The sequence below is a fragment of the Dermochelys coriacea genome, chromosome 7 (assembly GCF_009764565.3).
Source record: "Dermochelys coriacea isolate rDerCor1 chromosome 7, rDerCor1.pri.v4, whole genome shotgun sequence".
NCBI lineage: Eukaryota > Metazoa > Chordata > Testudines > Dermochelyidae > Dermochelys > Dermochelys coriacea.
This window is the reverse complement of record NC_050074.1, coordinates 74223253-74239286: the sequence shown is the minus strand read 5'-3', so window position 1 is coordinate 74239286 and position 16034 is coordinate 74223253. Positions and strand designations below refer to the sequence as shown.

The 16034-nt window shown below is 37.6% G+C and overlaps 1 protein-coding gene across 6 annotated transcripts in view; it reads right to left on the bottom strand.

Annotated features, from left to right (window-relative positions):
- The window catches only part of GRID1 (glutamate ionotropic receptor delta type subunit 1), an 857119-nt gene that overhangs the window by 371621 nt on the left and 469464 nt on the right, over positions 1-16034 (bottom strand). For all 6 annotated transcript variants that reach the window (XM_038411443.2, XM_043519481.1, XM_043519478.1 and 3 more), the window contains one exon: positions 9420-9625. In XM_038411443.2, coding sequence (XP_038267371.1) covers positions 9420-9625 — 206 coding nt within the window. The remainder of the gene's footprint in view (positions 1-9419; positions 9626-16034) is intronic.

The following is a 16034-nucleotide window of genomic DNA, read 5'->3' as shown; positions in this document are numbered from 1 at the left end:
CATGTGATAGCCACACGCATCATATTTAGTCATGTTGAAAATGAGATTTGTGAAACATTTCTGCACTTGTTTATAATTAATTTAGCTGCTAATATTATCAGTAAATCTACTAGCGTTTCCTCGACCACCCCAGTAAGTTTGAAATCCTTTGTACGTGACAGCTAGATGATATTTCCGTTCAATTTCAAATAAAAATGCATTAAAAATGTTAATGATAATTTTTTATTATTATGAATCCAAAATCATCCATTATGCTATCCTGCTTTAACTGCCATTACCACCACATCCAATATAGAAAGAAATAAGAAAACTCTTTAATGAACTTTAATCTGTATTTACAAAACACTTTGGGCTCTTAAAATATGACTTTTCTTGCTTTAAGTTTTGAAAATTCAGTCACTAGTTCTTTTAGATCCAGTTTTCCAGCTATTTCATGCTCTACTGACATTGTGGCAAGTCCAACAAGTCTCTCTTGCATCATTGTTGAACGCAGATATGCTCTCATCAATTTTAACTTCGAGAAGCTATGTTCCCCACTAGCTATGGAAACTGTCAAAGTTAAAAGAATGTGTAGAGTTATAAGAATGTTTGGAAAACTGTCTGAGTTTATTTTCACAAACAAACTTCAGTACTTCTTCAGGAGTGGAATGTTTCTGAAGTTGTCTTGAAAAAGCCTGAAGCTCACTACACAAATCTGTAGCATCAATGTCTTTTGAATTTTCATGAGTCGATGCTGACTCCAGTTTTATACAAAATTCTCTTATCTGTTTTGCTGTTTTATTTTGCAAGCTGTGGATACCATATAGAAAGCCAAATACTGACTCTAGCTGCTGCATCTGTTGAAATCTTTTGTCAACCAAGTGAATAACAGTATCAAGGACTGCGAAGTAGAAATTCACTTTGAACCTTTGTTTTGGGTTCTGAATGGGTGTGTCTCATCCTTCATATGAAAACTGCTGTTTCTTTTGCCAAATGTGAACTGGCTCTGGTTCAAATTTTGTTGGAAAGTCTATTTCTTCAGCAAGCTCGAGAGAATCTATCAGTGTTCTTTCGAACCCTTCATCACTTCTGAATTCTTCCAGAATATTTTTAGTTTGCTGCAGTTTTTGAATAGCAGAATGTATGTTCAAGTTCTTTTCCTGAAGCTGCTTACTACTGAGGTTAATCTCGAAAAAGATATTATACCACAAATTGAGTGAAGTCACAAATTTGAACTTGGAAAGGCCATTTGCAAGAGCTTCTGCATCTGAAACATGCCATATTGCCAGATGATCCAGTAAAGGTAGCATCATCAGAAATTTCAATTAGGGCATCATAAATGTTTCCAAGTTCATAGTGAAAAGGCTTCAAAGCATCAATGCAACTATCCCATCTTGTCTGACTAAGTGGTTTCACAGTTAGAGAATTCACATGGCAAGTCAAAATCTCCCAACGGCATGTTGAGCCTGAGAAAAAACACATAAACACATTGCACCAGGCCAAAGAAACGGCTTGCCTCCAAACAGCATCTAGCAGCATCACTGACAACCAAATTCAGAAAATGTGCACTGCAAGGAACAAAAAAGGCCCTAGAATTGATTTCCATCATTCTTCTTTGCACACCATTGTCTTTATCCTGCATATTACTCCCATTATCATAGCCTTAGCCACGCAAGTTTTCAACAGATAATGACATTGTTTCAAGCTCTTGTAGAATAGTTTCAGTCATAAATGCTCCAATCGTCTCCTTCAGTGGTACAAACCCCAAAAAATGTTCCTTTATGACCACTTCAACATTATCTTCATCTGCAGACTTTTCCATATCCACAAAACGAATGATCGTCATTTGTTCAACATGATTCACATCTGGTGTACAGTCCAGTATTATTGAAAAGTATTTTGCAGAATCGGCAACTTCTACAATTTTCTTTTTAATGGCATTTGCTAGGATTTGAATCAGTTCATTCTGCATATTTTTTCCTAAATAATGAGCCTGTTTTTCATAATCAGTTATTTTACATAGATGCTCCTTCATGACTGGATCAAACAAAGCTAGGTATTCAACAAATTTTAAAAAGTTTCCATTACCTGGAGTGTATAATTTTTCATTTCTACCATGGCCACGGAATGCTAAATTTTGTCCAAGGAGAACACTCACTAAATCAGATGTTCTAATATTTTTTGCCAATATTCTTTTTTCCTTGATCACATGTAAATTTTCTTCATCCATAGTTTTTCCTTTTTTCAATCGTAATTCAAGTTCTTTCCAATTTTGAAAACATTTCAAATGTTCTGTACTTTTTTCATGTGAAGAGAGAATTGAAGATATGTTTTTCCAGTCCTTCTAACCATTTTCGGTAAGTGATGTACCAATTGCCTGATTTCTAAACAACTTGCAGCAAAAGCAAAACACAGAGTCTTTCGACACTGAATATTGTAACCAGTTTCGATGAATTTCTTCCCCATTAATGAGTTTCCTCTTGTAATGCTGAGCAGAGACTTTTCTTTTATTTCCATTCTTAGGGAAGGGAAATTTATGAACTTGTTCGGGTCCACGTTTCATGAGAATTTGCTGCACACTATCATATCTGGGCCATGAATCTGGGTCCCCATACTGTAACTTGTTTGTAACTTTCTCATCCTTTCTTCCTTCTACTTCATTTACTTCAATTTTTGCATGCGTCTCTGAAGGTGAATAAATTTTCTCCATTCCATATCAATCTGATGCTGTGAGCTGCCTTCACCTAGAAGTACGTTTCCATCATCTTGGGTTTCCAAACTGATTTTTTGTGGATGTGAGCTACCCTCATCTCAAAGTAATATATCTTCATCAGGATGCTGTGAACTGCATCCATCTTTATTTTGATTAAAGAGAAGATATTTCAGGAACTATCCCTGCTGTTTTGCTTGGTCCTTTTCCTTCTCAGCCTTTTGTTTATGATACTCTGCTCCTGAGGGTTTTCTTTTTCCTCTTTCTACCATGGGGCATTTGAATATTGTTTTGTACTGTGCTCCTGACTGCAAGCATTATTGCGTTAAGGATGGCTGACACACCCACCATATGGCGATTTAAACCACATTGCAGCCATCCCAACGTGTCTTTTCACCACTTAAAGGTTCAATGATTAGTAAGATATACTCACTTACCTATTAAAACAGTTAGTTACAGCATTTACACGGAAACAAAATTACCTTTTTCCAACATTATAACCTGCCACTGGTTGTTTGGAAAGTAATCCCCTTCTTGATGGTTACCTGCTTGGAGTGTGATATCATCACTGTCATAGTCTATTAAGCGTTAATGCTGTTACATTTCTTTTATGGACCTTATTTATTACATGTGAATCAGTTGTAACAAAGAAATGTTCATAATTATACAGCCCAACAACAACTTTAAGTATTAATAACGCTTAAAGATACTCAAATTTTGGATTTATAATGCTGAAAGACGTTATTCTTTGTCACCAAGAAACACAATTTTCCACAGTATTCACTTGATTCTTAACCATCTACCTGCAGCGTGTGTTCAAATGACCGTTTGACATGTATCAGCTCGCGATATCTCTGCTCTACATGAATTTCCGGCTATGAAACCTTGATGTATATTCGAGTTAGGTGCCACTAGCATTGCATCCGCTGGCAGATGTGTTTCATTGTGTCTGAGTTATTGCTTTTCAAAATTGCAGAGTGGGTCATCTTGACCCTATGTCACAAATTGAAAAAAAGTTTGCTAAAATATTATTTATTTTTGCAGCAAATAAAAGATTTGACATATTAATAAATTCTCCGAAATGTAGAGAAATGAATTATAATTCATATTCCCTAGGCACGTGCACGGGAATTGAAATGATGACATCTTCGTTATTTTATTTGTATTTTTTTCCATTTGATTTTTTCCCTCAAATTGGGCACCCCATTTAACTTGAGAGCCTAGGCGACCGCCTAGTTTGCCTATATGGACGGGCTGCCCTGCCCACAATTCCTACTAATGCTCTTGTATTTCCACAAACCAGTCATTTTCCCATCTTTGTTTCCCAAACACCCACAAACTTGTTGCTATTGTTTACTATTAAAGTTGTATGAATGGATGCTGCTTTGTGTTCTTCGTCTTCATAATCATTACAATGATTTTCAAAATCTGATGGATCACAGATAGCTGAAGCCAACAAAAAGGATTTTAAAAATATAATCACTTAAAGATAAATGAAACAAATAGGAAGGTGTTGTACGTAGACTTTGCTGACTAAACCATATAAAATAATTTAGCTTCTTCACAAATTGTCTACAATTTATATTAATATTCAAAGAAATATTTCCATATGGATTTTTGTTGTTTTGTTTTTGCAGTGCTCCTGCAGTTTGGATTACTTGTAGTGAGAAACTGTATTCTTCTGTTAAATCACCAAAGGAAAGCCAAAAAGTGTTTAAGCCAATTTACTCAAGATCAGGAAACATTACTTTCAGTTCAGGTTTGAGCAGTTAAGGATTGTTTATTTGTTTTTTTTCTAAATTTTAATTATTTTCCTTTAACTCCAAAAGGTCCATTTGTCCAAAATGTCATCAATGCCAGATTAGATTTTAGTTTCTGAGAAGACACAATGCAGGCTGGATTTAGACAAAGTAAAGGTACAGCAGTTTCTTCTAGCTCTACTCAATGAAGAATTATGTTATTCCCACAATTTTAATGGTTGCTAGTTCACCCACACAAAATTAGCCAATAACTGTTATTTAAACAAATATGTTAAAGGAGGAGGGGAAGAGAAAAAACAAACTTTGCAGACCAAATTCCTCAAAAAAGATTTCTAGCTCATTATAAATCACTTTATAAAGAGCATATACATAGCCACATGTGTGTACACAGGTACAGGGATATAAAAAGACAGGTGTCAAAAATGAATGGCAAAAGCCAAAACATTAAGTTTATCAATATGAAACATGATTTCCTGCTGAACTTACTATAAAAGATAAAGGGTATTTATTTCCTTTTAAAATGATTTCATATAGGTAAGATTGTTTTCCTTGGGAGCAGAGGATGTTCAAGATACTGTATATAATTTTTATAATTCCATTTGTGAGATAGGGTGTCACATCATGGGGAATTTAAAAAGACAAGCTCAATTTCTTGCACACAAGCTAGCACAGAGGGGCAGAAAGGAGAGGCAGTACTATATACCACTCTGAATTGACTTTCAGTACTGACTCAGGAGCAGCACTGACTCAACCATCTGACATAGGGGAATGTAAAGGGAAACTGAGAGCAATCCTTGAACTCCAGTAAGAGTTGAACACATTGGGAGGGCAGAGAAAGAAAACCAGAAACAATTTTACCTGATCTATGACCACCTAGGAAGTTTACAGATGTGACTGCACATGGCTGTCAGAATTCCATGATGACATTAGGAAGAGAGCTCTGATCCTCCTGCTCCAAAGGCACTGGCCTTTATTATTAAGTAAATCAAGGAAAGTCTTCATTTATTGTGGAGGGCTTATGTCAGACAGCTGAGCAGTTTTGATTCTATCCAATATGAATGCATCTACACCAGCCTTCTCATTACAATCTCCATGCTATTTTTTAAACAACTTAAGTAGACCCAATCTATATTTCGATCTTTCTCAGCAAACACACATTGTATTCATAGTTGGGCCTTTTTTAAAAGCACATATATTTAAGATCTCATTGAAGTTGGCAATTAATAAGTTTCACACAGTTAAAGGCCATGAGTTCCATTCCCTTCTCTTACTGATGAGAGCTTGCAATTGTCTAATAACCTACAGTTTAGGATCTATTGGTCTAGAGAAGTGATAAAATTAAAATGAAATAAACTGTATGGACTCAAATCACCTTGTCTTGCATTAAGTGATCGAGACAACCTGTGGTTTGAAAGACAAATCATATTAAAATGCATGTCCATTTTAAAATATAACTGGTTAGGAAAAAAATATCCAACAAGTTACTGTACTTCTACTCTTTCCTCATTCTGTATGTGGTTATACAAAATTCAATACAAAAAATACAAAATTGAAAAAGACCATCTGGGTCATCTAGTCCATCCTTTGAACTAGTGCAGGAATGACCTCTACACTGTTGAGTGTTTCATCTAGTCTACTCTTGAACACCTTGAGTGATGATGCCTCAATCACATCCATTGGCAAGAGGCTCTAATTGACCTCACATGTTAGAAAGTTTCCTCTTTTTAGTTTTACGTCATTACTTCCTGTTATACCACCCATAACCACCTTAAATAATTCCTCTTCCTCCTCCTTTCATGCTACTTCTTCTAAGCATTGGTTATCCTTTTGTCAGGCTGTATAAAGCAAGTTCCTTAAAATTCTCTTAAAAGGTCATGCTATCCAATCTTTTTATCATTTTTGTCACCCTACTTTGAATTCTCTCCAGCTGATAGATGCCTTTATGTAGTGAAGAGCCCTCAACTATAAAAAAATAGCCTGTTCAAATTTACTTTCTTTAAGAGGAAAGTCAAGGACCCATCACACAGCCCTAGTAGCAGGCTGGACTCCTGACTTCTCCACCAGTGACCTCTCCTTCCCCAACCCAGACTGCACAGGCTGAGATACCCCTTGTGGCCCTGCCTGCCAGTGGATGAGCCAAAGGAAAGAACAACCAGATAATGGATCCCCTGGCTCCTTTCCCTCCCTCCCTGTGCACTGGTTCCTTATCCTCTATGTGCCCATCCCCCTAATGCAGCCCAACTTTTGCACATTAACTGTGCAACAGTCCCAGTCCCACTGTTAGAGGGAGTTTCAAATATGTAGAAGAGGGCATTTGCCCCTTGATGATTGAAGTTCATGTACTATTTCTCCAAAAGGAAGCTCACTGCATTGACACTAGGTTTGCTTCAACCCCCAAAGTGAACTTGTAGTGCAATATCTGCAGATGATATTTCCTCACTGCCCTAGAAGATGTTTCTATCTCTCTCTCTAGTACAACAGTCTCAACAGAAAATAAAGCTTGAAAAGCTATGAGCATGGACTATCACATAACCTATAAGCAGTGAGCATGGACTGTCATAGAACGGGGCATTAGGGATACTAAGCCAATAGAGGAGAAATGATGTCTAAAACAATTAGATATAAGCCCGAAACAAAACCCTACAACTGCACACCGCTGAGCTTTGGGAATTTCAGAACCCTGACCTGGATGTGAATTCCTAAGTTGGTCCCTCTCTCTATAAATCTAGATGCCAGATCTAAACACCCCTGAACTTCGGGTAGGAGGTGACTGGGTCTGAAATCTGGATCCACTTTTTTTAGATCAGGGCCATCTCTAAAGAAAATGAAGAATCTGTTTCTTTTTGAAGTGATTAACAGGCAGAGTACTATCTGCTGATTTCAACTAGTAGTCATTGAACAGTCTCAAGATACTGGATGAGAATATGTCTCTTACAATAACAGAAGTTTCATTAAAATATCTTAACTTTTGTTTGAGTGTGTCTGTGCTCAAGCATTATCCTGCATTCAATCAGGATTTTATTAGTATCCTCATTGATGTTAACAGAGGTAGTTGGGAATTTTTCAGTGAAATATTTTTTCAGTTCTTGAAAATTTTTCCAGGAGAGGAAAACTGTTTCCCATTGTTTATAGATATGAGTCCTTCTATATGTGTAACTTGGTAACTAAGTTTTTTGCCTTCATACTAGTTTCCTCCTCCTTCTGTATGCTTTGAACACCTATCTCTGTAAATTAAATAAAAAACAGTTCTTCCAAAAGATGCAACTCAATACTTTATATTATATTGTGTACAATCTGTATTTATGCCTTACATGATTATAGAAGTACACAGCTCCACAGAATCATATAGATACTAGAAATGTAAGAGACATATTGAGTCCCATTTAAGTTCATTCCCTGCCAATGCAGGGTTCTCCCCTAAAGCATATACTCAAATATCTCAAGCCTTTGGGGAGTTGATTTTTATTATTTAAATATTCTTTCGTAAAGCTTTTCTGAATCAATCGAGATTGTCAAATAAATTACTTCTCATTTCTGCCCACAGTTATACTCCTGCAGGGATCTGGACAAATATCAGGATCATTATCCCTAATACCTATAACATCATACTGCTTTGAGAGGGGCTGAGTGGTAAAGTGGTTTAATGCATTACTCAAAGTCTAGAAGCCTGCAGGGCTATTGTCCTGTCAGTATAACTCTTATTAGCATTTCTGGGAATTATGAGTATTGAAAGGAGACAGACTTTATATCTGGCTGAGGTTAGAGTGATTTGTAAATACTGGTCTCAGTTTAGTACCAGTTTTGAACATCTCATTTGGACAGATCTGAATACCAACCCAAAATTCTCTTTCATGGTGGGCCTCCAATGAAAAAGCAGACAGGGACTACTAGCTGAGCTGAGCATAGCTTTCTGTAAACTCTTCGGGCTGAATTATGACCTCAAGTGCTTATGCATAACGCTAATTACAGTCACTGAGACTTTCATGCACATATCTGAGGACAGAATTTGACCCTTTATCTTGACCTTCCCATGGTCTTAGTCTGCCTTATTTATCAGCACTAAAATTAACCATATTCATCAAAAAATAATTACACATTATCACAGTTTAACATAAAATGAAAGGTTTATTAATGCTGATATGAGCCAAGAAAACTACTAAACAGTGACTGTACTAATTCAATTTAAAATGATTTTATTTTTTAATATCGCAGGCTTTCATGTAGCAACACACTGACAACTGGAAATAGCCCTTACACATTTGAATTTCACAGTTCAGTTCTCTGGTGACTTAAAGCAAAAGGGTACAACATTTAAGGCCAAATTCTTAGCTAGTGTAGATCAGTAAAACTATGCTAATTTACACCTGCTGAGGATCTGACCGTTAGATTTCAGGCTCTTCAGCACAGTAAGCAATCCAAAGTCATTCTTTACCTCATACTGGAAAAACATGAGGAAAATAATTAATGGCAAAACAGTAGCCCATGGCACAGTGTTAATTACATCTTTACCTAACAGCTACATGCTGTTCCTAATTAGTTTCACTGATCTCAAGAACATTAAGAAATAAGGCAACCAATATCTTCTACTGTATTTGTAGTAAAAATACTGTGATTCCATTGCTACACTGAGAGTACATTCTAGAGACCTTTGTAGTAGAGACATGTACAGCATAATTCCTTTTAGCAAGGATTTGGGAATTTCCTCGGTAAAGTTGACAGTCACCGATAAATATAGCTTCTTTTCTAGGATTATGTATTGGTCTTTCAATTCACTTGCAGTATTTAGGTAATCAAAAGTATGTTTCAACCATTTTCCTGAAACGGGACATTGACTAAGATATTTAGTAGCAAACACATATATGTAGGTCCACATTTTCAAGATGTTCCAGTCTGGAAGATTTGGTCCCAACTGTATAAAATATCATGCACGTTTTTCTACTGCACAATTCTAAAAAGAACAATGCACTGACCTCATTAATGAAAGTTTGGGCTCCCCTGGGGCTTAGAAGTAAGATTGCTCTTCGTAATGTGTCACGATAGCGATTCAACTCTTCAGTTTTCATGGTAGTAAAAAGGCTGGCAAAAACTCTGCTGATGTTTCTGTCCACCTTTTGTAAAGATACATCAAGTCCCAGTCTAGAGGCCTGGTCCAGAAATCCTTGCAGCCCACGAATATCTATAAAATAGGAACAAATTCACAGTCTAAGTGTCAGCTTTTTAAGTTAAGAGCATTGCCCTTACCAAACAAGAAGCAATGGTAATATGTTCCTAATTATTATTATTTATATTACCATAACACCTAGGAGCCCTAGTCATGGACAAAGACACCATTGTGTTAGGCACTGTACAAACAGCAGAAAATGATAGTCCCTGCCTCAAAGCGCTTACAATATAAGAATAATACAAGAGACAGCAGATGGTTGCAGACAGACAAGACAAGACAAGGGAGTACAAGGAAACAATTAGACCATATCGGTCACGATGATAGGCAGTGGTCTGAGCACAATAATCAGCCTGTTGTCAATTTTTTTTGTCAGCATGGTGGAAAAAGAGATTTTTAAAGAGCGTTTGGAGGAGGATAATGAGGAGGCAATAGCTTTGAATATGTTTGCAGGGAGTTAAGAAGATAGACCTCTTGACCTTGTTTCTGCTGATATGCATCCCACATTCCTGCTAAATTGCGTGGGAGTTCCCTGTGAACAACAATGGTAAGATCATGCCCTTTATTGATACTGGAGCAGCCAAAGTTACATAGAGTTACAATAAGATAATTTCTACATATTCACTCCAATCCAAAAACACAAAGTGAAATATTGCAAGCAGCTAAAAATATTGCAGCTCCCATAAAGTCAATGTGAGATGTGCACAAGCATCTGACTGCGGAATGTGACCCAATGATAACACTTAAATTTCATTATCTTGTACACTGTCTTTCTTCTGAACACAAGGCTTAACAATAGAAACAAATGGCATCACAATGAAATAGAAACAGAGTTGACAATTATATTAGTAGTCCACTGTTCACCATAAATGTGTGGCCCCTTATCTCTGAGTAATCTCATCCACAAACACAAATTCGTTTTGTTTTAAACATACTTCAGTTAAGTTGGTGGAAATGTTGTGAAAACTATTCTAGGTTTTCCATAACATACATGGAAAAAAAAACCTAATTAGCAATAATTAGTTACATCTTACAGATTCTTAGATTCACAGGCAAGAAGAGATCACTATGGTCATCTAGTCTGGCCTCCTGTATAATACAGGCCATTGGTCTCTCTCTATATATATTCTAGCTGGTCAACAATTTTTTTTAAGTCTAAAAGTCTGACTAAACCTGGATGGAAAATGGTAAGTATTTTCTGTGAAAATTTTCAAAGAAATGAACTCCCTGCCCCAAACATGGAAATTGTCAATTTTTTCCAATGGAAAAAAAAACTTTTATAGTTTTTGAAACTTGTCAGAAACCATAAGAAATGAAAACTTTCCCCAAAATATTTAGTTTATTTTAAAAAGCCATTTATTGTCCTTTTTTTAAAAAAAATGAAAAATTTTGGACCAGATTTTCTGTTAAGTGACATCTGTTGGCGGATAAAACAGATTCCAAAAGCCCAGTCAATAATCTATCTACTGCTACTGATTGTTGATTTGCAGTGGTTGCCATTTAAAAAGTCAACATTTTTCAGCAGACACTGTTTAACTCAGATATCCCACCAATTTCTGATTCTAACCATGGAGAAAATTTTAGGTTAATGTATCTTTTGTGCTAAATGTTGTTGGCAAATAGTGAGTTGATCAGGACAGATAGGAGAATGAAACACAGCTAAAGAGATGAGTTTTAAAGTGGAAGACCACAACTATATTAACGTTTAGCCCAGGCATTTATTTGGGTTCAGGGAATGGCTTCATGACAAACAACCAATATTCAGGATTGGCCCTGTTCAGCCTATCATTCAGTCCACTTCTGACTCTTCTCACCTTCCCCCCTAAGAGGTGGAATGGGAGTGCACATGATGGGTACCTCTGTCAGCAAGGATTTAAGATTTTCCCTTCTTCCTTCAGGCAAATAGCATCCCCCAATAATCTCCTGGATCTCTCACTCATGTTTACTTCTGGGCCCTTTAAATCACGCATCCACACTGCACTCTGGCCACAAGTTGTGATGCCATTGCAAATTCTCATTATAAACAGACAGCTTTCTTACTCTCTTTACTAACCTACATTCAAGCCCTCAGGATGCTGTGAGGAAGGTGAAGAATCTCAGAAGGCATCTTGTCAATCTTGCTCTGAAGGAAAAGTCTCTTCCTGATCCCAAAAACTGCTAATCAGTCAGATCCACAGGATCTTAGAAGCACAGGTCCATCTATATAACTGCACAGATCTGATAAGCAGGGAGAGCAGGACAACAGCCACAGAATGGCTGCTGCATTCCCTGAGGTCTGAGCTGGCCCCTCTTCGCCCTTTCTCTCAGTACCCCAGGGGTTGTTTATTCCCTATTGATCTTATCAAATAACGCCTGCCTGTTAGAACATAAGAATGGCCACAGTGGGTCAGACGAAAGGTCCATCCGGCCCAGTATCCTGCCAATGCCAGGTGCCCCACAGGGAATGACCTTAACAGGCAACGATCAAGTGATCTCTCTCCTGCCATCCATCTCAACCCTCTGACAAACAGAGGCTAGGGACACCATTCCTTACGCATCCTGGCTAATAGCCATTAATGGAATTAACCTCCATGAATTTATCCAGTTCTCTTTTAAACCCTGTTATAGTCCTAGCCTTCACAACCTCCTCAGGCAAGGAGTTCCACAAGTTGACTGTGCTCTGAGTGAAGAAGAACTTCCTTTTATTTGTTTTAATCCTGCTACCCATTAATTTCATTTGGTGGCCCCTGGTTCTTATATTATGGGAACAAGTAAATAACTTTTCCTTATTCACTTTCTCCACACCACTCATGATTTTATATACCTCTATCATATCCCCCCTTAGTCTCCTCTTTTCCAAGCTGAAAAGTCCTAGCCTCTTTAATCTCTCCTCATATGGGACCCGTTCCAAACCCCTAATCATTTTAGTGGCCCTTTTCTGAACCTTTTCTAATGCCAGTATATCTTTTTTGAGATGGGGGGACCACATCTGTATGCAGTATTCAAGACGTGGGCGTACCATGGGTTTATATAAGGGCAATAAGATATTCTCCGTCTTATTCTCTATCCCTTTTTTAATGATTCCTAACATCCCGTTTGCTTTTTTGACTGCTGCTGAACACTGCGTGGACATCTTCAGAGAACTATCCACGATGACTCTAAGATCTTTCTCCTGATTAGTTGTAGCTAAATTAGCCCCCATCATATTGTATGTATAGTTGGGGTTATTTTTTCCAATGTGCATTACTTTACATTTATCCACATTGAATTTCATTTGCCATTTTGTTGCCCAGTCACTTAGTTTTGTGAGATCTTTTTGAAGTTCTTCACAGCCTGCTTGGTCTTAACTATCTTGAGTAGTTTAGTACCATCTGCAAACTTTGCCACCTGACTGTTTACCCCTTTCACCAGATCATTTATGAATAAATTGAATAGGATTGGTCCCAGGACTGACCCTTGGGGAACACCACTGGGTACCCCTCTCCATTCTGAAAATTTACCATTTATTCCTACCCTTTGTTCCCTGTCTTTTAACCAGTTCTCAGTCCATGAAAGGATCTTCCCTCTTATCCCATGACAACTTAATTTACGTAAGAGCCTTTGGTGAGGGACCTTGTCAAAGGCTTTCTGGAAATCTAAGTATACTATGTCCACTGGATCCCCCTTGTCCACATGTTTGTTGACCCCCTCAAAGAACTCTAATAGATAAGTAAGATATGATCTCCCTTTACAGAAACCATGTTGACTTTTGCGCAACAACTTATGTTCTTCTATGTGTCTGACAATTTCATTCTTTACTATTGTTTCAACTAATTTGCCCGGTACTGATGTTAGACTTACCAGTCTGTAATTGCCAGGATCACCTCTAGAGCCTTCTTAAATATTGGTGTTACATTAGCTGTCTTCCAGTCTTTGGGTACAGTAGCTGATTTAAAGGACAGGTTACAAACCATAGTTAATAGTTCCACAATTTCACATTTGAGTTCTTTCAGAACTCTCGGGTGAATGTCATCTGGTCTTGGTGACTTGTTACTATTAAGTTTCTCAATTTAATTCCAAAAGCTCCTCTAGTGACACTTCAATCTGTGACAATTCCTCAGATTTGTCACTTACAAAAAGACGGCTCAGGTTTGGGAATCTCCCTAACATCCTCAGCCGTGAAGATTAAAGCAAAGAATTAATTTAGTTTCCCTGCGATGACTTTATCGTCTTTAAGTGCTCCTTTTGTATCTCGATCGTCCAGGGGCCCCACTGGTTGTTTAGCAGGCTTCCTGCTTCTGATGTACTTAAAAAACATTTTGTTATTACCTTTTGAGTTTTTGTTTAGCTGTTCTTCAAACTCCTTTTTGGCTTTTCTTATTACATTTTTACATTTAATTTGGCAATGTTTATGCTCCTTTCTATTTATCTCACTAGGATCTGACTTCCACTTTTTAAAAGATGCCTTTTTATCTCTCACTGCTTCTTTTACATGGTTGTTAAGCCACAGTGGCTCTTTTTTAGTTCTTTTACTGTATTTTTTAATTTGGGGTATACATTTAAGTTGAACCTCTATTATGGTGTCTTTGAAAAGTGTCCAGGCAGCTTGCAGGGATTTCACTGTGGTCACTGTACCTTTTAATTTCTGTTTAACTAACCTCCTCATTTTTGCATAGTTCCCCTTTCTGAAATTAAATGCCACAGTGTTGGGCTGTTGAGGTGTTCTTCCCACCACAGGAATGTTAAATGTTATTATATTATGGTCACTATTTCCAAGCGGTCCTGTTATAATTACCTCTTGGACCAGATCCTGCGCTCCACTCAGGACTAGATCGAGAGTTGCCTCTCCCCTTGTGGGTTCCTGTACCAGCTGCTCCAAGAAGCAGTCATTTAAAGTATAGAGAAATTTTGTCTCTGCATTTCATCCTGAGGTGACATGTACCCGGTCAATATGGGGATAATTGAAATCCCCCACTATTATTGAGTTTTTTATTTTGATAGCCTCTCTAATCTCCCTTAGAATTTCATCGTCACTATCACTGTTCTGGTTAGGTGGTCGATAATATATCCCTACTGTCATATTCTTATTAGAGCATGGAATTTACTATCCATAGAGATTCTATGGAACATGTGGATTCATTTAAGATTTTTATTTCATTTGATTCTAAATTTTATTTACATAAAGTGCCAACACACACCCATCCACCCCCCGCATGACCTGTTCTGTCTTTCCGATATATTTTGTACCCTGGAATGATTGTGTCCCATTGATTGTCCTCACTCCATCAGGTATCTGTGATGCCTATTATATCAATATCCTCCTTTAACACAAGGCACTGTAGTTCACCCATCTTATTATTTAGACTTTAGCATTTGCGTACAAGCACTTTAAAAACTTGTCATTGTTTATTTATTTGCCCTTGTCAGATGTGTCAGATTCTTTATGTGAATGTTTCTCATCTGATCTGGCCCATATTTTATCCTCTTTTATCCTCTTCCATCCTCTCCTCCTGACTAGAACCTAGAAAATCTCTATCAATAGACTCTCCTCTAAGAGAAGTCTCTGTCCGATCCATGTGCGCTTCTGCAGCAATCGGCTTTCCCCCATCTCTTAGTTTAAAAACTGCTCAGCAACTTTTTAAATGTTAAGTGCCAACAGTCTGGATCCACTTTGGTTTAGGGGGAGCCCATCCTTCCTGTAGAGGCTCCCCCTTTCCCAAAAGTATCCCCAGTTTCCAATAAATCTAAACCCCTCCTCTCTACACCATTGTCTCATCCACAGATTGAGACTCTGAAGCTCTGCCTGCCTACCTGGCCCTGCGCATGGAACTGGAAGCATTTCTGAGAATGCCACCACAGAGGTCCTGGATTTCAGTCTCTTTCCTAAAAAAGAAAAGGAGTACTTGTGGCACCTTAGAGACTAACAAATTTATTAGAGCATAAGCTTTCGTGAGCTACAGCTCACTTGAGCTGTAGCTCACGAAAGCTTATGCTCTAATAAATTTGTTAGTCTCTAAGGTGCCACAAGTACTCCTTTTCTTTTTGCGAATACAGACTAACAGGGCTGCTACTCTGAAACCAGTCTCTTTCCTAGCAGCCTAAAATTTTTTGCAACAGGGGGCATTTTTAATAGCAACAACTTTAACCATATCTTGGATAGGAAAACAAAAATAGCCACCATACAGCTTTTCTTTTAACTATGACTGCAATCAGATCAGAGAATTGCAACAGGAACGTGAAGCTATGGGACCAGATCAGCATAATTAAACTGAGTCAATTATTTTTAAATGTAGCCTGACAACCACCCATAGTAAAGGCATATTTCCAAAAGCATAGTGAAAACCTGATTTTCTGAACTCCGTTTAACTGAAATTCCCAGTTAATCATAGCTATGCTATTTGCAATAGGTTTGCCCTGAATAAAGCTCAGCAGGAAACTTTACAACAGCTCTAATCTCACATAATTT